Source organism: Balaenoptera physalus (genome assembly GCF_965194825.1).
Source record: "Balaenoptera physalus genome assembly, chromosome: 8".
Taxonomy (NCBI): Eukaryota; Metazoa; Chordata; class Mammalia; order Artiodactyla; family Balaenopteridae; genus Balaenoptera; species Balaenoptera physalus.
Window position 1 is genome coordinate 12,767,132 of NC_138887.1, and position 24,578 is coordinate 12,791,709.

General features: G+C 38.1%; 1 protein-coding gene across 15 annotated transcripts in view; it reads right to left on the reverse strand.

The window, feature by feature from the left end:
* SUGCT (succinyl-CoA:glutarate-CoA transferase) overlaps nt 1–24,578 on the reverse strand; it is a 789,655-nt gene that overhangs the window by 529,760 nt on the left and 235,317 nt on the right. For 14 of the 15 annotated variants that reach the window (XM_082473570.1, XM_082473569.1, XM_082473565.1 and 11 more), the window contains 2 exons: nt 23,323–23,394; nt 11,716–11,813 (listed from right to left, as the gene is read on the reverse strand). In XM_082473570.1, the coding sequence (XP_082329696.1) occupies nt 11,716–11,813; nt 23,323–23,394 (170 nt within the window). The remainder of the gene's footprint in view (nt 1–11,715; nt 11,814–23,322; nt 23,395–24,578) is intronic. The other variant, XM_082473567.1, reaches the window with a different exon arrangement.

Consider the following 24,578-nt stretch of genomic DNA (forward strand, 5'->3'; position numbering starts at 1 on the left):
GGACAGCTGGTGGAAATCAAGGCTCAGCAGGGATGTCAGCTGTCAGCACTGGGAGAGAGGTGGAGTCAGCTCTCACTAGAAACATCAGTTGATGTCAGATCAAAGGCCCAAGGAAGGCCTACGCTGGAAAGCTGAAGCTAAGAAGAGATAAGAATAGAACCCAAGTGGGGGCAAAGTAGCTGCAGAACAGAACTCAGTCTGAGCCAAAGGCAGGCAGGAAACTGGGCAGGGCAGGAATGAGTCTGGGTGTCTGAGGAGCAAACCGAGTGTCAGGCGACCGAGTCAAACTCCAGATTCTCTATCCAATTCAAAAGTCAAGGGCAAAAGAAGGTCAGCCAGCAAAGTCTGGAGAGCTGCGCCTACACCCTCCCAAAAGGAAGGCCTTTCGAGTTGGCTTTGTGGAATCTCCCACCAGATTTCAAGGGGGTCTCTGGCCATGATGCTATTAAATTCTAAGTTCTTACACGTAGGAAGGGGTTAAGTCCAATGATATCCCAGGTTCTATCCAGCTCCCCAAGTGTTTAGGGCTCTAACATTCTATAAATCTAAAAATATACATTAAGTTCCAAAGGAGAAATGAGGGTATTAAATGTTTTATCCAGGGAAACAGAGTTTACTGGACTCCCTCCCGCCACCATCCTCACCCCCCTGCACATACATATAAATATCCCACCACTACCACCTAATTCTTTCTACTAAAAGGCAGTGTGGAATGTTTTATAGCCCTTCTGGAAAAAAGGAGGGGGGGAGAAGGAGTGGACGACATTCCATTCCATACTGACTCACTTAAAGATATCATTTGATTCTCAGTCACAAAGAATTCTCTTAACAGGGTAGAAAGAGCCCGGTCACAAGGCGCTTGTTTGGAGTTGCAGTGGTTCCCTTTGCATCCTGTAAGCCAAAAGGGATGTGTTCCAGGGCTGTGTTTCTTTCATTCTTTTGCCCTCCAGGCTGATTTTATAGTAACAACAAATAGCCACTTAAATCTATCTCCAAATAACCAACATTCAGGAAAATGTACCACATAAAATATAGACATTTTACAAGGGACCGTCTATTAGCTGATAATGGCAGAGCTGCCGTGGAATGCAATAAGAAAACAAATGTGACCCTCACCAAACGTCAGATCCATTTATCCAAATCAGCCCTCTGCAGTGGATCCCAGATAAACCTACAATGGTATGATTCAAAGCATTATGAAAGGTTGGGGGGAGGTTGCAATAAACTAAATATGTAGGTTGAGGATATATAAAAATCACGTGAAATGCAGCCTCATAAGATACTAAGAGTAGGCAGAAAAAAAAGAAAAAAAAAAAGGCTGGCAGAAGAGATTTTAAAATGTGATCATATGGGAAAGAGAATATTAGACCAACAAAAAAGTTTCCGTGGGAGAAAACAATAAGTTTCTCTATGTATATTAAAAACATGTAGACATGGGAGAGTCGATGGTTGCCAGGTTTAGAGGGGAGGAATTAATCAGGGTTAAAAGAGACTCCCATAGCCTCCCAGCCCTGGCAAAAGTGTCAGTGAGGGGAACTTAATCTCTGGGGCTCCGGATGGCTCTCAGCCTTCATTCTGCTTTTCACTCACCTTAGGCAGGGCTTTGATGATTTCTCCACTTTCCCCATATTAAAATCTAGTCTGAGGAAAGGGCCTGGGGAATTTTACTTACTCGAAGGAATAAGACTACATGCTTTAACACACCCCCAACCCCCGTGCTGTTTGAAGCTTAAGAGCAGACAAACTTTTAAGCCCCTAAAATCTATAATTGCAGGATTTCTGAAATCAGCAAACTATGTGTAAGGAAGGGTTATATTCCATGGAATAGAGGTTCCTTCCAGGCTTTCTAAATTATATCATATAGGCGGCCCCTGATAAAATCCTCCCTGTTCTCTAAGCAAACCACTTGTTCAATGAAGCCTTCCTGCAAGTACCTAAAAGCCACCTAGGAAAGTGGTAAGTGATATCCATGTATTATTTAATTGTAAGAGTTCAAATTGTGAATGACAGGATAAAGACAGGAAGGTGGGGGCGTGGAAGGCAGGCGGGGTGGGGGGGAGGATTGAAATGGGGATTTAGGACAGGGGGTAGGGGAAGGGGCAAGAGATAGAGGGCTGTCGGAGATGAAATATGTGGTAGTTTTATTTTCTACTAAAAATGAAAATTAAGGATATTATAGATGTTATTTAACAGAAAAGTAAAGTCAACAGTTTTCAGGAAGGCCAAAGATACCCATTAAAACTTTGAAAAACTTAACCATAAAAATGACACAGGAGAACTCATGGATGTATTTTATATTTCAGAGTTCAAAGCCCCTGACTGAAGCTTTTCATAGAGTCTATTAACACAGCATAGCAACTCAGGAACACACTAAAGTGCTTCATTCTTTATGAGGGTACAACCACAAATGCATGGAATAATTTAAGTGGAATGTTCACAAGTTCCAAATTCATTGCCCACACTGAGAAACAGTGTTTCTTGAAAGGGAACTATAAGTATATGAACTATTGAGGTCCACTTTGGGTTTGAAAGAAAAAAAAAAAAAAACAAGCACTATTAATAGCCTTTATTAGGAGCAACTGTACAAAGTTAAATGTATTCCTGAGTCTTGTGAGCTATTTTTAATTTTTTTAAGAAGTTGAACAGAAATCATTTGTTTAGCTGCAAAAAGGTCATACAGGCCAACTAGAATGTCATGCTTTACTTCTGCTAGAATCAAATCAAATCAGTACAATAACACTAGTTATATCGTCCTAATCAGGATCTGATTGGCAGTTAAATGAAACTTTATTAAATAAAAATTGTGGAAGGTAATTCACACAATAATTACAGTTTGGGAGAGGAAAATCTCTCAAAACTTGGCATCCATGAATAAAAAAATGATATAGGAGAACTCTGATGGCAAAAAAATGTGGGAACTGTAATTTCTGATTCTTGAGGATCGAGATTCTCCTCAAATATACTGAGCACTGTTGTTTGCTGAGGGCTATGCTGGCTGCTTTCATGCCTGTTCTGTTTTTTAATTCTCACAGTGATGTAGGTATTCTCATACGTACCGTATATACGAGAACCTGAGGCTCAGAGAAATCAGAGGATCTGCTCAAGACCACAGAGTTAGTGGAAGACTCTGGTTTCAAATTCAGGCCTTCTGACATTCTGTGATCATAATGCAGGCCTCCTAGGTTAGTTTAGAAAAAGTTCTCATTTCTAGCTACCACCGCTCTCTTTTTATTCTGACCTGACATTGGGTCTCTTCCCTTTGGCCAGTTTGCCAAATCTGGATGGCTTGGCCCCTCATTGGTTCATACATTCGCTAACTGAAAGAACATCTAGCTCCAGGGACCCAAACAGGCACCAGAAGTAAAAATCAAAAAAGACATAGTCTCTTATGATATGCATAGTCTCTTATGATATGCATAGTCTCTTACGATGTGTCAAGGTAGGCTCATCAGTTATAATCAGTGTACCACTCTGGTGAGGGCTGTTGGTAGTGAGGAGGCTGGGGGAGAGGGCAGGGGCTGGGGGGCAGCAGAGGGTACATGGGCACTCTGTACCTTCCTCTCAGTTTTGCTATGAGTGTAAAACGGCTCTAAAATAACTGTCTTTAAAAACAAAAAGATAGTCTCTGCCTTAAGAAATTTACTGCTGCGTCAAGGAGAAGGATTAATGACAGCTGAACGCAATAGATGCTTTGATTCAGCACCACAGGAGGGGCCGCTTTAAACAGACAAAGGAGAGGGGAAGAGCTCCCAAAACCTGTGCTCATTTTAAAGGACTGGTCGCAGCCAGTGAGATGAAAAAGCTTCATCATTTTAGTGAAAAGCAATGAGCCTGTGGGAAGACACAGCAGATTAAAAGACCAGGCCAAATTATAAGACGGTTCTAAGGCAAAAGTGGGAGATGCAATTACATGTGTTAAGATAAATAGTTTAAACTTTATCTTCAAAGCGGTGGAGACCCCCCTGAAAGACCTAGGCAGGGAAGTGGAACGACCAAATTTGTCTGATGGAACCAAGGTGTCAGTTTTTAAAAATTAATAGTATATTTAGGCATCTTTGAAGTCACAAGCCCTCCATGAACAGCCCAAAAATGCTCCAGGTCCAACTCTCCAATATTCTGAACAAGTATATTAAAAATAACTTGACACCAAATTTAAAGAGGTGAAGCTCTTTAATAAGTTCTGGATTCAATTCAACAAATGTCTGTTTAGCACCTCTGTTTAGAAGGCCCTGAACTACAGCATTTAATTTCACAGTATTTTAATACAGCAAACTGTGAAAATAAGTAGATACTCAATTGCATACCAGAAACTTGAGTTCAGAAAACCCAGATCATTCAAAACCAAAAATAATTATTTATTTTACTAAAGGTATTGCCACAGTATTTTTTTTTTAAACAGTTCATATGTGGGGGTTTTTTTCACATCTTTATTGGAGTATAAATGCTTTACAATGTTGAGTTAGTTTCTGCTGTACAACAAACTGAATCAGCTATATGTATACATATATCCCCATATCCCCTCCCTCTTGAGCCTCCCTCCCACCCTCCCTATCCCACCCCTCTAGGTGGTCACAAAGCACCGAGCTGATCTCCCTGTGCTATGCGGCTGCTTCCCACTAGCCATCCATTTTACATTTGGTAGTGTATATATGTCAGTGCTACTCTCTCACTTCATCCCAGCTTCGCCTCACCACCCACCCCCGTGCCATCAAGTCTGTTCTCAGCGTCTGCGCCTTTATTCCTGCCCTACCACTAGGTTCATCAGTACCACTTTTTTAAATTCCATATATATGCGTTAGCATACGGTATTTGTTTTTATCTTTCTGACTTACTTCACTCTGTATGACAGACTCTAGGTCCATCCACCTCACTACAAATAACTCAATTTCATTCCTTTTTATAACTGAGTAATATTCCATTGTATATATGTGCCACATCTTCTTTATCCAGTCATCTGTTGATGGACATTTAGGTTGCTTCCATGTCCTGGCTATTGTAAATAGTGCTGCAATGAACATTGGAGCACATGTATCTTTTTGAATTATGGTTTTCTCAGGGTATATGCCCAGTAGTGGGATTGCTGGCTCATATGGTAGTTCTATTTTTAGTTTTTTAAGGAACCTCCATACTGCTCTCCATGGTGGTTGTATCAATTTACATTCTCACCAACAGTGCAGGAGGGTTCCCTTTTCTCCACACCCTCTCCAGCATTTATTGTTTGTAGATTTTTTGATGATGGCCATTCTGACTAGAGTGAGATGATACCTCACTGTGGTTTTGATTTGCATTTCTCTAATGATTAGTGATGTTGCACATCTTTTCATGTACTTGTTGGCCATCTGCATGTCTTCTTTGGAGAAATGTCTATTTAGGTCTTCCAACCATTTGGTGTTGAATTTTGTCAAAAGCTTTTTCTGCATCTATTGAGATGATCATATGGTTTTTATTCTTTAATTTGTTAATATGGTGTATCACATTGATTGATTTGCATATATTGAAGAATCCTTGCATCCCTGGGATAAATCCCACTTGATCATGGTGTATGATCCTTTTAATGTATTGTTGGATTCTGTTTGCTAGTATTTTGTTGAGGATCTTTGTGACTATATTCATCAGTGATACTGGTCTATGGAGGCTAAACAGTGCACTATTAAATAACCAAGAAATCACTGAAGAAATCAAAGAGGAAATCAAAAAATACCTAGAAACAAATGACAATGAAAACACGATGATCCAAAACGTATGGGATGTAACAAAAGCAGTTCTAAGAGGGAAGTTCATAGCAATTCAAGCTCACCTCAAGAAACATGAAAAAATCTCAAATAAACAATCTAACCTTACACCTAAAGCAAGAAGAACAGGGAAAACCCAAAGTTAGTAGAAGGAAAGAAATCATAAAGATCAGAGCAGAAATAAATGACATAGAAACAAAGAAAACAATAGCAAAGATCCATAAAACTAAAAGCTGGTTCTTTGAGAAGAAAAACAAAATTGATAAACCTTTAGCCAGACTCATCAAGAAAAAAAGGGAGAGGACTCAAATCAATAAAATTAGAAATGAAAAAGGAGAAGTTACAACAGACACCGCAGAAATACAAAGCATCCTAAGAGACTACTACAAGCAACTCTATGCCAATAAAATGGACAACCTGGAAGAAATAGACAAATTCTTGGAAAAGTACAACCTTCCAAGATTGACCCAGGAAGAATTAGAAAATATAAACAGACCAATCACAGGTAATGAAATTGAAACAGTAATTAAAAATCTTCCAACAAAAGAAGTCCAGGACCAGATGTCTTCACGGGTGAATTCTATCAAACGTTTACAGAAGAGTTAACACCTATCCTTCTGAAACTCCTCCAAAAAATTGCAGAGGGAGGAACACCCCCAGACTCGTTCTACGAGGCCACCATCACCCTGATACCAAAACCAGACAAAGATATCACAAGAAAATTATAGACCAATATCCTGATGAACATAGATGCCACAGTACTTTAAAAGGTAAATGTGTCTGACACTGTTAGTTTTATTTATGACAACTTAGGGTAACCAACATTTTAGGAATGCCTTCACTAGGACTATACTGACATACACTTCCCTAACATGTGTAGCATTTTTCAAAAAGCAATTTAAAAGTTGTCATCAGTTTCTCTCCAAGCTACTTTTTTTTCTTCTCCTATGATTTATTTTTTCCTCCGTATAAAATTACACTCAGTTTGATATCTCCTCCTTTGATGTGAACTATCTTTTTTCCTCACCTGCCTAATTCTATTTGTCCTTTAAGACTCATCTCAGCTGGAAAAAAAAAAAAAAAAAGACTCACCTCAGCTGGCACTGTCTGCAGGAAAGCCTTCCCTGACTTGCCCAGATTGAGGCGGTCGCCCCTTCTCTGGGCTCCCACCACCCCGTGCGTACGTGTAGAGTGGCACTTCACACACACTACTTCATTCATTGCTTTACTTGTTTGTTTTCCTACTTAGACCAGGAGCCACCTCGTCTTTCATCTCTGTATCTGCAGGACAAGGGCACACAGGCAGCGGCCATTTACGCTGATGAAGAGAGGAAGCAGGAGGAAGAAAATGGATTGTGTTTCTATTTTCACTATTATTTCTCTTTTCCTTCATCCTCATTTCATGTCTTCCTATTACTTCTCCCCAACTACTAATACATCATCATAATCCTTCTCTTCTTAGTATCAATACACATCATGATTTTTCGTCTCTCCCGCGAGGTCTGAACTATTGCAAAAATGCTGGTCCCGTGTGTGGGGAGCACAGGTTGAGGAGTTTGCTGCTCCTTAGCTTTGCAAAGGAGGGGTTTGTTGTAACAGACCCTGCGTTAGTCTCGATTTTATCTTTTCTTCTGTGTTTTAGCTGGGGACTTTTAACATGCTTTAGTTTTGCTTCATTTTTGGTCTTAGCAGCTGGGTAAACAGACTTTCTGAAACACCCTGGATAAAATGGCAAGTTCAAGGGGAAAGTCTTCCACCTTTAAATTAAAAAAAAAAAAAAAAAAAAAAAAAACTTGCTCACGGCCACAGTTGGGGAATAGTAACACCTGAGAGCACTTGAGAGGGATTGTGTTTGTGCTGGCTGTGGAAAACTCTGCTGATGACAAAAACATGCAGCTGCCTTTCCAAGTGAGGCCGACCACTCTCAGAGAGCAGCATCAAACTGAATTTAGCAAGACTGACAGAAAAGTGAGGTAAATGACTGACATTTCTGGTAGGTAAACAGTCTACGAACTGCAGAGGAGAATGCAAAGAGAATCACCTGATTCTAAAACACTTAAATGAACGCTTGCCATGGGCAGGAAAGTTACTTTGGGAACTTACTCAGGAAATTAATCAAAACTTAGGAAAAATACTTTGGAAGGAAGATTTTGAAACACAAGAGGGAACCTTTATGTGTATTTAGGAGAGCAAACTTTGTAAAAATCCATAAATGCTTCTGTTTTCACTTTTGGATATCGAATTGGATGAAAGGGGTGCGACGTTTTGTTTTGTTTTGTTTTTAAGGAGCACCATGAGTCCATCATTACTAGAGTTTTTTTAAAAGTTGTCTGAAGTGCAAATTCACTCTCACAAATCCCTCTACATTTTTATGTATTTTAAAGATTTTCCAAAATAGAAATATAGGCTGGGGAAAGTGTCTATGAGCATTAAAGGAAAGTTTTATGACGTAATATTTAATAGCAGACAACAGGGAAAAACATGGTATATTCACATAGCAATGTAGCTACTGTTACCAAAAATATGCTTTTCCACAGAAATGACAGGAAAACCACACACAAAAAAAACTGTAGCATGTGCACTGTAATATGCTCACAAAAAGACAAAAAGACAATAAGTTATTAACAGGCACAGACTGTAGCTGCAATACTTTTGTAAAGCAAAATTTACAAAAAGTTTATATGAAAAATACGGACAACTAACTTCTTAGGCATATCAAAACACATGTTTTTATGGAAGAGGTCTTAAAGAAAAGTCTTCTAGAACATCTACAAGGTTTACTCTAATGAAAGTCCAGGCAGGCAGGGAGTTTCGTTTTGTTTTGTTTTTGAAGCCATCTTCCTAGTGCCCAAAACAGTCACTGGCACATAGTAGGTAGTCAATAAATACGTGTTAAATAGATGAGTAAGAAAAGGAACAAATGAGAAGCATGTTCCATTGAAACTCTTGAGTCCCTCAGGTCTCTTCAGGTGTGGAAGGAAGTTTTTGCTGGTTCTAAGTTGCTGGAAAACTTAGAACTCTACCAGGTAGAGTATTCCCTTCAAGACGTCTCTTCAGGGTGGGGGGAATGGGTGAAGGTGCTCAAAAGGTAAAAACTTTCAGTTAGAAGATAAATAGGTCCTGAGGATGTTATGTGCAGCATGGTGACTATAGTTAATACTACTGTATTGTATATTTGACAGTTGCTAAGAGAGTAGATCTGAAAAGTTCTCATCACAAGGGAAGAAAAAGATTTGTAACTGTGAGGTGACAGATGTTAACTTACTAGGGTAATCATTTCAGAATATATACATATATCACATCATTATTTGTGTGCCTTAAACTAATGCAACATTATGTCAATTATATCTCAATAAAACTGGAAGAAAAAAAAAAAAAAGACCTATCATCAGGTTACACAGAAAACAGAAGTTGTTGACAAGCTAACTCATTTTATGGCCAAAAAATTTCCTTTGTTTCACAAACTCCTTTATCATAAACTCTATTATAACTTTTACAGCATGATTTTCCTGCCATCTACCCCTACTCTCTCCCTCTGGACCCACCTTCCTATATTATTCCTTTATATTGAGAAAAGGTGGAAAGGAAAGGTCATGTCGGATTGTGGGAGGCCATGATGTCAGAATAAAATGACCAGATTTAATCATGTAATTAATATAGAGCCATTAATATTTTGAATATTGGAAAAACATAAAATCATATTATGAAAATGAGACATTTTACAACATTCACAGAGACTTCTGAAAGCCCAACACTTAATGGTACTAATGAATCCAGGGATATTTATTCAGAAAAACAAATGATAAGGTTATCGATGGGACTGAATCAATATCCTAATCTTCCCTGGTCGTCACTGTTTGATCCACCATGAAGGAGAAGGGACCTGAGCTGGAAGAGACTGTAGAACTGCATCCCACAAGACACCACCAAAACACGTCCACACGCCAGCCCAAGAGAGCAGGGACCCTGGCCTCTGGGCAACCAAGGGCCTCTCTGTGGTCTGTGTTTTAACAGCAGGATGATGATGATGGGAACTCCCTTATCAAGTTTCCTCTCTTAAGACTACCCTCTAGTCTCTTCTTTACAAGTTTGATTCCTTAAGTCTGAATAAAGACGTAAGAACCTATGGGTCCCAAAATGCTTAAACTCCCACTTCTGGGTATATAAGAAGAGAAAGAAGAAAGGTGTTAGGTTATTTAATTCACCCCAAAAAGAGAAATTTGAAATTAAACTGTTACAGATGCTGCTAGAAGTCTGTCCACAACAGAATTCTATAACAGAATTTAGCAAGGAATACAGGTTTTAGGACACAGGAAACCAATAACTTAACTCTGTGGTTCTTAAAGTTAGAAGAGTGCTGGCAACTCAATAACAAGATGACACTTGTATCTGCCTAGCTTTTGTACTTTTCTTGGGTCCACTCTTCTCACAGCATGGATATAATTTATTTAGACTCTCAAAGAGCTTTTGGTAAGGTTCTCACAAGTGCCTGTTATTGAAACTTGGTAACCGTGGTGTGAAAGGAAAAAGTCATATCAATGAATTAAACGAATCAAAAACTGCTTGAGAGGCAAAGAGGCAAAAAGCAGAGATAGAGGGCCAGTTCTCATGGGGTGAAATGTTAATGACTGAGGGCTCTCCGGCTTTGCAGTAGAATCTGAGTTTTATTTAACTAATGACCAAGAAAGGGGAGCCCAATTCTCATTCCCCTCTTCTCTGCATATCAGTCCCACACACAGAGGCCCCATTGACTGAAGGAGGAGATACAGGCAGCGTAGAGAAGAAGTGCTTAAAATCCAGGAAAAAGCAAATAGGTGATGAATGCAGACTCATGTAGAGATCCCCAAAGGAGAAGGGAAGAGGAATAAACATAACATTAGCAGAAGTTTTTTTCTAAGAACTTTTGTTTGTTAGTTTTTTAATACAATTTTTAAAGGTTACACTCCATTTCGTTATTACAAAATATTGGCCATATTCCCTGTGTTGTACACTACATCCTTGTAGCCTATCTTACACCCTATAGTTTGTACCTCCCACTCTCCTACCCCTATATTGTCCCTCCCCCACCTCCCCACTGGTACTCAGTTTGTTCTCGATATCTGTGAGTCTAAAAACTTTGATATATCTATGCTACATGGAAAAACAAGGGCAATTTCAAAAGACAAGATATGGTATTTGAACAAAAGTCCTTAATTTATTGGTTTGATGAGAGCAAATGTTCCATACTGAAGAACGGTTCACGTGGGCATTGAGATCCACAAAAACCACAATCTATTCCTATAGATTGAGAAGTTAGATGTAAACAAAAGTGAAACTGATAGGCAAGAGTAAGAATTATTAACTTTTTCTGAGGCAAACTTGAAAAACTGATACAGGTTTTAACAAAAGTATAACCTGACATGAATGGAATAATTTGAAAATCAAATACTCTAATTGGTCAGCATTAATCCTTTATGACTCAATCTGCCATTTTCAAAACATCATCATGACAAACTACACAGAGAGGCTCAGAAAAGCCACCAAACTCTTGACTGAACCTCCCTTATCTCAGTTTCCTCGTCTGTAAAATGGAAATAATAGAACTTCCCTCATGGGATGATTATAAGGGTTAAATGAGATCATGTATGTAGAGCGATTCATACAGTAAATGTAAAAAATGATGTTGAATTATTGCTGTTAGTATTTATGATAGACTAAACCGAAACACTTCCATGCCACAGAGAAGCAACTTATGTAAGCTACTGTGACGTTCTTATTTGTATCATTGTTATGATGCAATACTTAGTAAGACATGCGAAATACCTTCAAATGCTTTCAAACAAAGAAAAACATAGCTTTAAAATATATTTCCACTAACCAATTTTGTAAAATGAAAGATAATTATAAGTTAATCTAAATAAGCCAAAAAGAGCACCACAAGATGCCAGATAAATGCTAATAACATACTAATTCTTAAAGGTACAAACAGTAGAGCCAAGCTTACCGTGCCGATAGTATTTTAATAAGCTCTTTTCTATTCTGTACCCGAAGGTGGTTAGTTCTATACTTGGAATCATCAATCAGTTCAGGCAAATTCAAGATCTAAAAGGGAAAAAGAATTTTAAAGTGTAATTCACAAAATTTTTGTGTACCTGCCCGTGGGTACTAGTGTTCAGGACCTACCGCTCCATCCTCAAGACCATTCCTTGCTGGTCTTTATACTTCTTAACACAAGGATATATAGAGGGAAGGATCATGCAATTAGGATGGGTCATGCTGGTGACTGGTTTTCTCATTTATAAGAAGTTTTTACTATATTTAAGCATGTGCCTACATACAGGAAAACCGAAAAAGAGTTATCAGACCCCCCATAATATCTTGTACCCATTTATGAGAATATAGGAAAAGAGTTATCAGATTCCCACAGTAAGTCTTATCTAGAGGAAACAGAGATAGAGGTACAAACTGGGTAAAACTGACCTAATTCTAAGAACCAAAATCATAAGTGCAAGTCTGCACTTACATCAAGCTCATAATCAACATATATCTTGTAGGTGCATTCACTTATTTGTTCCACATGTAAATAAAATAATATTATCTGTCCCAGTAGTCCTATCCAGGATGTTGTACAAGGTGCTAAAATAAAGGGGAAGCATACACACTTGCCCCAAATGCTCACCGTTAAAACAATGTCAAATTAAAAGATATTCCTCCTATAGAAGTGTCCCTATTTTTCTTTAGTATGACTCCCTGAAGGAATAACAAATAGAAATGCTTTTATATACTTCCTCTTTTGCTCCTCCTCAGTAAAGAGAAAATCTATCTTGGAAGTCCCAGTGGACATCTTGCAATTTTAACAATACCATAATGAAAGTACCAAGCAGATTTGGAATGGAAAAGAAGTTTTAAAAAGAATGTGTGGAGGCAGTGTTTGGCAGTTGTGTTGGAAAGTCAGAAGGAGCATTTATGGGCTAGGGGCAGGCCATGTGGCCTACAGAAAGCTTCACTACCTCTATTAATGTATTTGCCTTAAATATAAACACTTAATGGTTTCATTTGTTTCCCACAGTTTAAATAAAGTCAATCCATTAATCATCTTACAAAGGAGAGAGAAGTGAAGAAGATTCCCTGAAGTAAAGAGAGCATCTCAACGGTGTAATTTCTCTTTCACATGTTTCACTTATTCATTTCCTTTAGGAATAATAAAGACAGCATTACTCTCTCAGATTTTAAAAAGTGACACCACATACAGTGCCCTTTCTAGAAACCTCCCTGTCACCACACCTGATCCAAGAATTGGCCTCAAGGCTTATCCAGGAATCAAAACACACCCTCCCCCCCCCCCCACCAAGAGTGAATAAGTCATTTCAAGAAAAAGCAAGTGCCTTCACTAGATCACATGTTACATTTATAAATGTGGCCTCACCCAGAATACACTGTAAGCTACATAAAAAACTACTCAGTGTTTGCACTCAATGGTAATTGGGGTGCACTAATGTCTCCTTCTCTGAATATGACTTATTGGACCTCTTTTCTCTTTGAAAGCTGGTGTTAAATAGTGGGTAAAGTAATTATCCTTCTGTCCTCAACTATGCCAGCATTCAAAATGTTTCTAGAGAGACTGCTTCAAGAGCTGTGGTCATAACCATGCTTTAGGTGCTTGAAAGAGAATGCTGCCTGGGACAAAATGAAACAATGTAAGTGAAAGTGCTTGACATATTAAGCATTAAATAAATGTGAAATATTCCAAGTAGGTACTGTTTCTCCCCAAAGAGATACTAAAGCATGTGTTTGCTCAAAAAAGAAGGATGGGAAAGAAGGGAGAATGTAGGGGAGATTATCTACTTAACTTTCATTTCTTAAGGATATTTCTATTGGATACAGAATTCTGCAGTTACGGTTCTTTCCTTTTGGCCCTTTAAACATGTTGTACCACTTCTCTCTGGGTTCTGTAGTTTCTGACAGGAAACCTGCAGTCAATTGAGTCAGCATTCCCCCAAATGTATCAATAATACGTCATTCTCTCTGGGTGCTTTCAAATGCTTTTTCTTGGTCTTTAGTTTTCAGCAGTAATATTTTGATGTGCTTGGGCATGGATTTATTTGGATTTATCTTATTTGGGGTTTGCTGAAGTTATTAAATCTGTATGTTTTTAATCTTTCACCAAATTGGGGAAGTTTTCAGCCATCGTTTCTTCAATGGCTTCAATTTTTTTCAGTCTGTTCTTTCTTCTCTCCTTCTGGGACTACAGTGACACAAATATTAGATTTTTTTTGTTATTGTCCCACAGGTCCCTGAGTATCTGTTCTTTCTTTCATTTTTGGGAGGGGACTATCTTTTTTTCCTTTCTGATGTTCAGACTGAATAATTTCTATTTATCCATCTTCAAGTTCCTTGATTGTTTCCTCTGTCGCCTCCATTGTGCTACCTACTCATTCAGTGAGGTGTTTGTTCCTGTATTTGGTTGTTGTATTTTTCAGTTCTAAAATGTCCATTTGGTTCTTCTTCAAATCTTCTATTTCTTTTCTGGACATTTCTACTTTTCTATTTATTTTAAGTGTCTGCGATGCTTGTTGGAGTATCTTTATAATGGTTGTTTTAAAGCTTTCATGAGTTAATTCCCACATCTGTATCATCTTGGCATTGGCATTTATTGATTTTCTTTTCTCATGCAGGTTCTGGTTCTTCATATGCTGAGTAATTTGGGATTGTATCCTGGACATCTTGAATATTCTGTTATGAGCCTCTGAGTCTTGTTTAAATCCTACAGCAAATTTCTGTTGTTATTGTTTTTAGCAAGCAGTTCACCTGGTTAAGTTCAGCCTGCAAGTCCTAACTCACCTTCTATGTGCTTTGGTTCTACTGTTAGTTCAGTTTTCAAAGCCTTTGCAATTGCTTTTTGAACCTGTGCCCTACTTAATGGTCATGCTGCAACCTGGGAAGTTGTCTATTTGTTAATAGTTGTCAACATCTTTGGTGTCCTGATTAGGACCAGATCAATGCATGTGCAGCTCAGGGGTGAGTGCAGGAGTTCACAAACAACTTCAAGGATCCCTTTCTGAAGCTTTTCCCTCTCTGCAACCTCTTTCCAGTTCCCTAGAGCTCCCCTCTAGTTACCCTACTCCCCAGCATACTTCCAGGGCAGAGGCCAGTCAGTGGGAGGACAGAGGAAAAAGCATCAAGGATTCACCCCTCTCTTTTGGGATCACAGCTTAGTGGTAAAAGAAAGGTCCCCTTGCTCAGAATTTTGGCTCCTGCACATCCGCTGCTGCCACTACAGGACTGCTTGGAGGCTGGGGTGTGAGAAAATGAGGAAGAGGACAAACACGGAGGATGTCCACACTCTCTCTGACATTAGACTTCACTTTTATGCTCCTCACACCAGGAATGAAGGGCATCTCCTGGAACTCAGCTCTGTTCCCTGGTGCCCACTTCCAGGTTTCAGGCTGTGTTTATGTAAAGGAATAATCAGAGGGAAACACCGGTAAACTTACTGCCAGTTTAGAGGTATTTCAAATTCTGGTATTCCTTCCCAATTTTCCTGCTACTGCTTACTTTTCACAGTCCTCATACAGATGTTCCATGCATTCTGTACAGGTTTTATCACTGTGTTCCGTGGGTGAGACGGGGAGAAATGTGCTTACTCCATTTTACCCAGAACCAGAATCTCCACACCTAACTGCTAGAAAGACCATTTATTAAGTTCATACTGTGAGCCAGGGACTGTACTAAGTGTTTTACTCATCTAATCTAACTTTTAAAAGAACCCCAAAAGTTATATATTAGTAAAGTTATGTATTATAACCTTCATTTTATCAGGACACTGATGCTTAGCAAAGATAAAGTACCTTGCCAGAGATCACCTGACTGGCTTCAAGACTCACAGAACGCCCTAGAATTAAAATGTCCTCAGACCACCTGCTCTAAATTCAACTATAGGGTTTGTTAAAATCGAAGTTTCCTGTGCCCCACTTCACATACTAAGTCAAAATCTTTGGGACAGGGGCTCAAGGAGATTTCCTATGCATGCTAAAGTTGAGAACCAATGTATATTGCCTCCAATAAAAGAAACTTTCAGTCTATATGACTTTTAAAAGGATGTCAGTGTATTTCAGATAGGAATACCCATTAGTGTTGGCATCAATCAGCTTAAAATAGCTTACACGTGCTCATGTTCCCTACCCTTCCGTATCATGTTAAGGGACATAAAATAGGGTTTGTTATAAGCCAAGGTTCACTTTATATGCAAGAAGATTTTCTGAAGCCCAAGCCTTGAACCCAAAGCTCTTACTGCCACTCTAATCCCTGACAATAAGAGTATTCTAATAGGGCCCCTCCCAACGAAGCTATTAGTCAACCAGTATATCGAACTCTTTTGGAAAGAGATTGGGCGTAAGTGAATTCTACTCATTCGTCACAAACAGTACTGCCACATTTCTCCCCAGGAGGTAGAGCAGCCCTGTCTTTCACGATGGACTTTACATGGCAAAAGAACAATTTTGATAGGCTCATTGTCTAACTTGGGGTCCTCCACTTCCACAAGGCCAGACTGAACTATAATACCCTCCGTAATAGACAGAGCTGAATAAAAAATACTTAGAAAAAGCTCGCTCACTATATATGGGAAGGGGGAGAACCTTGCATCAAATAAGGAAACAGATGATATTTTTCCTTAGGAGAAAAGGTTTTTAGGACAAGTTTACATGTAAGGGTATAATTATGAAGGTGAAAAACTCAATCAGATTGCAACGTTTGCTGAAGATGCCTAGTAAATGATGTAGATAACATTAAAATCCTGTACACATAAAACTTTTCTTCTGAGGATCTCAAAGAGTTTTATAGACATTGCCTTAATGGCTCATAACAGGGATTATCATTCCTAACTCACATATGGGAAAAACAAGGTCAAGTATGCCATTCTCCAAGGCCCTCTGCTAGTCTCCTTTTTAAAAAATGTGTCATAACACACCATAACAATAAGTCATATTTTAGTACTAAAACTGATGGCAAATATTCTGCTTTGAAATAAAAATCTTTTTCAAAAAAACGTTCTTATGGATATTTATGAGGAAGTTCAAAAGTTTTAAATTGATCAGCAGTAATGAATCAAAAATAAAAAGAATTCAGTGCAGCTATTTTCAACAGTGAAGAATAGGTCAACCAGTAATTTCTACCCCCTCCCCACCCTGACTCTGGAGAGAGAAAACTCCAAAACATATGGCCCAGGAAGAAAATCTGTCCTTGTTTATAGCAATGAACTGGCTTTTACATCTCTGCAGCTAGAGTACGCAAATAAATGACTTCACGGGCAACGGCTTCCGTATGTTTTATATTTTTAACATTGACCGCTCATAATAAAGGTTCTTTGATCCCAGATCAAATGTTTGAATCAATTTTCTCTACACTTACTCAGAGTCACCATTATAAAAGCTCCCCTCTTTCCCACCTCAGATGCTCCAGCCCTTCCTGCAACTGGAACTATCTCCACTTGTCACCGTCTCTGCGGTACTTCCCACCCCTTTGCTGTGGTTTTAGCTGTGCTTGTTAACCTCGCATACAAAAGAGGCACAGCAATAAATAATGTCTGTGCATAAGTTAACTGCAGTAAATAAGGTTCCTCTAAGGAATTCACAGGCATCTTTATTAAAACCGAAAGCTCATGGTACAAGGAAAAAAAAAAAAACCTTTCCCAACCAGTAAGAAATCCTCAACAGGTAAGGCCTTTCCCTACATGTAAGAAAAATAAACTTACATATATATACATACATTTAAACTAGATTATTTGCCTGGGATTAGAACTCTAAAAAGTGAACTAAAAACTAAAGCCTTAAATAAAAACAAAAGACCAGAGTCTGGATAAATAATAAAAACATCAAATTAAAAAAAAATGTCCAAGCAATGCTAAAACTTGAGAATATCTTCAACATAAAATTACTTTAAATAATTCCAAGGCCTTTATTTAAGGCCTTGTTAGGAACAACATTTTTTTTTTTTTTTTTTTGACTGTGTTGGGTCTTCATTGCTGCATGCAGGCTTTCTCTAGTTGCAGCGAGTGGGTGCTACTCTTCGTTGCGGTGCACGGGCTTCTCATTGCGGTGGCTTCTCTTGTTGCGGAGCATGGGCTCTAGGTGCGCGGGCTTCAGTAGTTGTGGCACGTGGGCTCAGCAGTTGTGGCTCGCGGGCTCTAGAGTGCAGGCTCAGTAGTTGTGGCGCACGGGCTTAGTTGCTCTGCAGCATGTGGGATCTTCCCGGACCAGGGATCCAACCCGTTGTCTCCTGCATTGGCAGGTGGATTCTTAACCACTGCACCAGGGAAGTCCCCAGGAACAACATTTTTAACATGACAATTGCTAAAAACTTAAAACATGAATTTTGCAGAAAGGTACTCATTAAACAAAGACTAATTTGAAGAAAAAAATTAATTTTCTGGTGGTAAGTAAATAAATTTGGTAGTAGAATAACCACATTTGGGCCTAATTAGATCTTGTGGGGTTTGAAAAAGAAGAAGAAAAAGAAAGAAGAGAAAAAAATCTCTTTTTCCTTCCGTATCTTGGCTATTATACGTAATGCTGCAGTGAGCATAGGAGTGCATATATCTTTTCAAGTTAAGTGTTTTCATTTTCTTCAGATATATACCTTTAAGTGGAATTGCTGAATCGTATGGTAGTTCTATTTTTAACTTTTTGAGGAATCTATATATTGTCTTCCATAGGGGCTACACCAATTTACAATCCCACCCACAGTGCACAAGGGTTCCCTTTTCTCCACATCCTCACCAACATTTGTTGTTTCTTGTCTTTTTCATAATAGCCATTCTGGACAGGTGTGAGGTGAGATCTCACTGTGGTTTTTATTTGCATTTCCCTGATGATTTGAGATGTTGAGCACCTTTTTTTTTTTTTTTTAACTTACTACTATTGGTTTATTACAAAGGATACAACTCAGGAATAGCCAAATGGAAGAGATGCACAGGGCAAGGTATGAGGTGGGAGGGTGCAGAGCTTCCATGCTCCACTACCCTCCCATCACCTTGCTGTCTTCACCAGAAGCTCTCTGAATCTTATAGTTCAAAGGTTTTCATAGAGCTCAATCTCCAGTCCCCTCTCCCCTTACTGGAGGTTGGTAGGTGGGGCTAAAATTTCCAACCCTCTAATCACTTGGTCCTCCTGGTGACCAACCCATCCTGGGGCTATCTAGAGGCCCCACCCTAAGTCACCTCAGTAGCATAAACTCGGGTGTGATTGAAAGGAGCTTGTTGTGAATAACAAACAACACTTCCAACACTCAGGAAATTTCAAGGGTTTTAGGAACTCTGTGTAAGAAACTGGGGACAAAGCCTAAATATATTTTTGTATTTTACCACTTCATAGAAGTAGAAAGAAAAAAGAAAAACCCACTTCTATCCTACCACCCAAATATGGTCTGTATTAGCATTATGGAATACTTCCAGGCTTTTTTGTGAATTTTGAGTACTATATTTATATTAGCATGGCAAACATCTTATGCTAATATTTATATTGAAAAATCTTATCGCTATTGCTTTATGAATGTCACTCAGATCTCATCTTAATGTTATTTCTTCAGAGAGACTTTCCCCTGACAACCCAGCCACTATTTTAACACAGTAGCCTATTTTAATTCTCTGCATGGCACTTACCATGGATCATTTTGGAGTTTTGTTTATTTATTTATTGTCACTCTCCCACTGAGCATCTTTTTTCATGTACCTGTTAGCCATCTATATGTCTTCTTTGGAAAACTGTCTATTCAGAACTTCTGCCCATTTTTTAATTGGACTGTGTGGGTTTTTGTTATTGAGTTGTATGAATTCTTTACCTATTTTGGGTATTAACCTATAATCAGATATATGACTTACAAATATTTTCTGCCATTCAGTAGGTTGCCTTTTCATTTTGTCAATGATTTCCTTTGCTGTGCAGAACCTTTTTACTTTGATGTAGTCCCACTTGTTTATTTTTGCTTTTGTTGCCTTTGCTTTTGCCAATAAATATTCACCAAGACTGATGTCAAGAAGCTTACCACCTATGTTTTCATCTAAGGGTTTTATGGTTTCAGGTCTTATATTGAAGCCTTTATTTTATTTTGAGTTAATTTTTGTATATGATGTAAGATAGTGGTCCAGTTTAACTCATTTGCATATGACTGTCCATTTCCCACCACTATTTATGGAAGAGATTGCCCTTTCCCCATTGTACATTCTTGGCTCCTTTGTCATAAATTAACTGACCACATATGAGTGGATTTAGTTTCGGCTGTCTATTCTGTCCCATTGATCTGTGTGTCCGTTTTTATTACTATAGCTTTGTAATATAGTTTGAAATCCAGGAGCATGAGGCCTTCTCCCTGTTCTTCCTTGTTCTTCTTTCTCAAGATTATTTTGGCTATTTAGGGTCTTATGTGGTTGCATACTAATTTTATAATTGTTCTATTTCTGTAAAAAATGCCACTGGAATTTTGATAGGGATTGCATGGAATCTATAGATGGCTTTTGATAGTACTGACATTTTAACAGTATTAATTCTTCCAATCCATGAGGACAGAATATCTTTTCATAATATCTTTTCATTTACTTGTGTCTTCTTTAATTTCTTTCATCAATGTCTTACAATTTTCAGTGTATGGGTCTCTCACTTCCATGGCTAAATTTATCCCTAGGTATTTTATTCTTTTTGGTGCAATTGTAAGTGAGGCTGTTTCCTTAATTTCTATTTCTGATAGTTTGTTATTAGTGTACAGAAATACAATAGATTTTTGTATATTGATTTTTATATCATGCAACTTTACTGAATTCATTTACTGTTCCAATAGATTTTTGGTGGAATCTTTAGTATTTTCTAACTATAAAATCATGTAATCTGAAAGTAGAAGCAATTTTACTTCTTCCTTCCCAATTCTGATAACTTTTCTTTCTTTTCCTTGCCTGCTTGCTCTAGCTAGGACTTCCAATTCTATGTTGAATAACTTTGGTGAGAGTGGGCATCCTTGTCTTGTTCCTGATCTTAGAGGAAAAGCTTTCAACCTTTCACCACGGAACATGATGTTAGCTGTAGGCCTGTCATATATGGCCTTTATTATGTTGAAATATGTTCCTTCTATACCTAATCTAAGAGTTTTTTATTATGAATGTTGAATTTTGTCAAATACTTTTTCTATGCCTATTGAGATGATCATGATTCTTTTCTTTCATTCTAATAATATGATATATCACATTGATTGATTTGTGTGTGTTGAAACATCCTTGCCTCCCAGAAATAAACCCCACTTGATGATGGTGTATGATCCTTTTAATGTATTGTTGAATTACGTTTGCTAATATTTTGTTGAGAATTTTTACCTCTGTGTTCATTAGGGACATTGGCCTGTAGTTTTCTTTTCTTGTGGTGTCCTTGCTGCATTTGGTATCACAGTAATGCTGACCTTGTAAAATGAATCTGGAAGTGTTCCCTCCTCTTCTATTTTTGGAAGAGTTTGAGAACGACTGGCACTAATTCTTCTTTGAATGTTTGGCAGAATTTACCAATCTGGTCCTATACTTTTGTTTGTTGGGAAGTTTCTGATTACTAATTCAATCTCCTAACTAGTAATCAGTCTTTTCAGATTTTCTATTTCTTCATAATTCAGTCTTGGAAGGTTGTACATTTCTAGGAATTTATTCATTTCTTCTAGGTTGTCCAATTTGTTGGCATATAATTGTCCATAATAGTCCCTTGCAATCCTTTGTATTTCTGTGGTATCAATTATGACACCTCCTCTTTCATTTCTGACTTTTTTTTTGAACCTAGCTTAAGGTTTGTCAATTTTGTTTACCTTTCAAAGAACAAGCTCTCAGTTTCACTGATCTTTTCTATCGTCTTCTTAGTCTCTATTTCATTTATTTACACTCTGATCTTTGTTATTTCCTTCCTTCTACTAACTTTGGGCTTTGTTTGTTCTTCTTTCCCTAGTTCCTTGAGGTGTAAGTATAGGTTGTTTATTTGAGATTTTTCTTGTTTCCTGAGGTAGCCATCTATCGCTATGAACTTCCCTCTTACAACTGCTTTTACTGCAACCCATAAGTTTTGGTATGTTGTATTCCCATTTTAATTTGTCTCAAAGTTTTTTTTTAAATTCTTTTAATTTCTGCATTGATCCAATCATTTTTATAGCAGCATGTTGTTTAATCTCCACACATTTGTGATTTTCCAGTTTTTTTCTTGTAATTGGTTTCTAGTTTCATACCATTGTGGTCAGAAAAGATGCCTGATATGATTTCAATATTCTTAAATTTATTAAGACTTGTTTTGTGGCCTGACATATGATTTATCCTGGAGTATGCTCCATGGGCACTTGAGAAAGAATGTGTATTCTGTTGCTTTTGGATGGACTGTTTTTTATATACCTGTTTAGTCCATCTGGTCTAACTTAAGACCAATGTTTCCTTATTAATTACCTGTCTGGATGATCTATCCATTCATGTAAGTGGGGTAGTAAAGTCCCATACTATTATTGTATTGATGTCTAGTTCTTCCTTTAGCTCTGTTAATATTTGCTTTCTATATTTATGTGTTCCTATGCTGGGTGCGTAAATATTTACAAATGTTATATACTCTTGTTGGACTGACCCCTTTATCAGTATGCAATGCCCTTCTTTGTCTCTTATCACAAAAGTCTATTTTGTTGGATATAAGTATTGCTACCAGAGCTTTGTTTTGGTTTCCATTTGCATGAAATACTTTTTACATCCCTTCACTTTCAGTCTGTGTGTGTCCTTACATCTGAAGTGAGTCTCCTGTAGGCAGCATACATATGGGTCTTGTGTTTTTATCTATTCATCTACTCCATGTCTTTTGAATGGTGAATTTAGTCCATTTCTATTTAAAGTAATTATTGATAGGTATGTACTTATTGCCATTTTGTTAATTGTATTCTGGTTGTTTTCTAGTTCCTCTGTTCCTTTCTTTTTCTCAGAAAAAAAATCCTGGCATTAAAAATCCCCTTAGGGGTTCCCTGGTGGCGCAGTGGTTGAGAATCTGCCTGCCAATGCAGGGGACACGGGTTCAAGCCCTGGTCTGGGAAGATCCCACATGCCGCGGAGCAACTGGGCCCATGAGCCACAACTACTGAGCCTGTGTGTCTGGAGCCTGTGCTCTGCAACAAGAGAGGCCGCAATAGTGAGAGGCCCGCGCACTGCGATGAAGAGTGGCCCCCGCTTGCCGCAACTAGAGAAAGCCCTTGCACAGAAACGAAGACCCAACACAGCCAAAAATAAATAAATAAATTAATTAATTAAAAAAAAAAATCTCTTTAAAATGACATTTTTTCCCTTTTTGTTTGGACTAGTAGACAGGTCAATTTTTAGCATAATTTAAGCTACTATGATTCTTCATTTAAAAATACAGCCAGATACATCAATTTTACAAAACCAGAGTGCTAATTTAGACCCTGTCCTTAGCATTTGTAAGCATAGAAAAAGCATACTTTTAGGTGCTAACACAGGAAGTCTTGAGTATAGACTTAGCAACACTGCTCTAGGCAAAACTGAATTTTCCTGGCTTTGTGCAAAATGAGTTGTTGCATATATTATCCACCCATCCCAAATATTATAGATTACCTTGCACACAGTAGCAAACTGTTGGTTATTTCCTGCTCCGACTACAAGATATCCATCCTTGGTTTTAAAAGCCTAAAATAAATACATACATACATAAATATATGATTTTACATATTGAGAATACCACAAAAATTGGCTTTAACTTTTCAAACTTTTATATAGAATCCTTGTTCTAAAGTAATGTTATTAGTTAAATCAATATCAACTAATTAGTATACTTTTCTCTTATATTTGCATAGTTGTCATTTGAGGTTTTCAAAGCACTTTCTATCTCTTCCAATAACTGTTATATCATTGGAAGCAGGGGGGAAAATGTGTGACTTAGAAAAATAAAGAAGATACTGGATTTTTATTATAATTCATAACATCAAATTCTATATTCATTATAGTATGGATTAACATTGGATTTTCCCCAAACTTTGTGTTTTGTTTGTTTCCCATTTTTCTCATAAGGCAAAAAGAATGATGGTACATTGTTTTCTACAAAGCATACAAAGAATACATGGAAAAAAGGAAGGAAATAAGGGAGGGAGGAGAGAAGGAGGAAAGAAAGGAGAGTGGGGTGGAAGGAAGATGAGTAATGGAGCTATATTTTTGTCTTTGAAAATCTTAGATATAAACTTTTGGCTAATTTTCACTTTCTAGTAAGTGAAAAATGACACACCTAGACCTCGTGTGGCTTTATGTACCTGAGAATGCCTGTTCCTTTTAGGTGACATGTTCATTTGGTAAAAGCCAGAGACATATAAGTAACCGATGCCTCCACCTCCCATAGCCTTAGCCCCATGGAGTACTTTGCAGCCCTCCCTGATCCACATGTGATCACAGTGATGGTCGGAGGAACCACATTTTACCCTCAGAAGGCCTCATTCCTGCTTTCTTGAAGTAATCATTTACTTTAGTTTCCTCTCTATGTAAAACTTGCTCTGTATCTTCACCTACTTTTTCTTCACTTACTCCTGCCTCTGAGAAAGATAACTTCTATTTTCCTTGGCACATCTTACTCCTAGGCTAATGACCTTAGTTTTACCTTCACTCCATATCCTTCAGAACCCTGCTCAGTTAACTTTTATGTCTTCATTTCCACTGGATCCTTTTCTTCTGCCTACATATAAGCTCGTGCTTACACTAAAAATATTGGAAATAAAATAAAATTTGGGGCTTCCCTGGTGGCGCAGTGGTTAAGAATCCTCCTGCCAATGCAGGGGACACGGGTTCGAGCCCTGGTCTGGGAAGATCCCACATGCCGCAGAGCA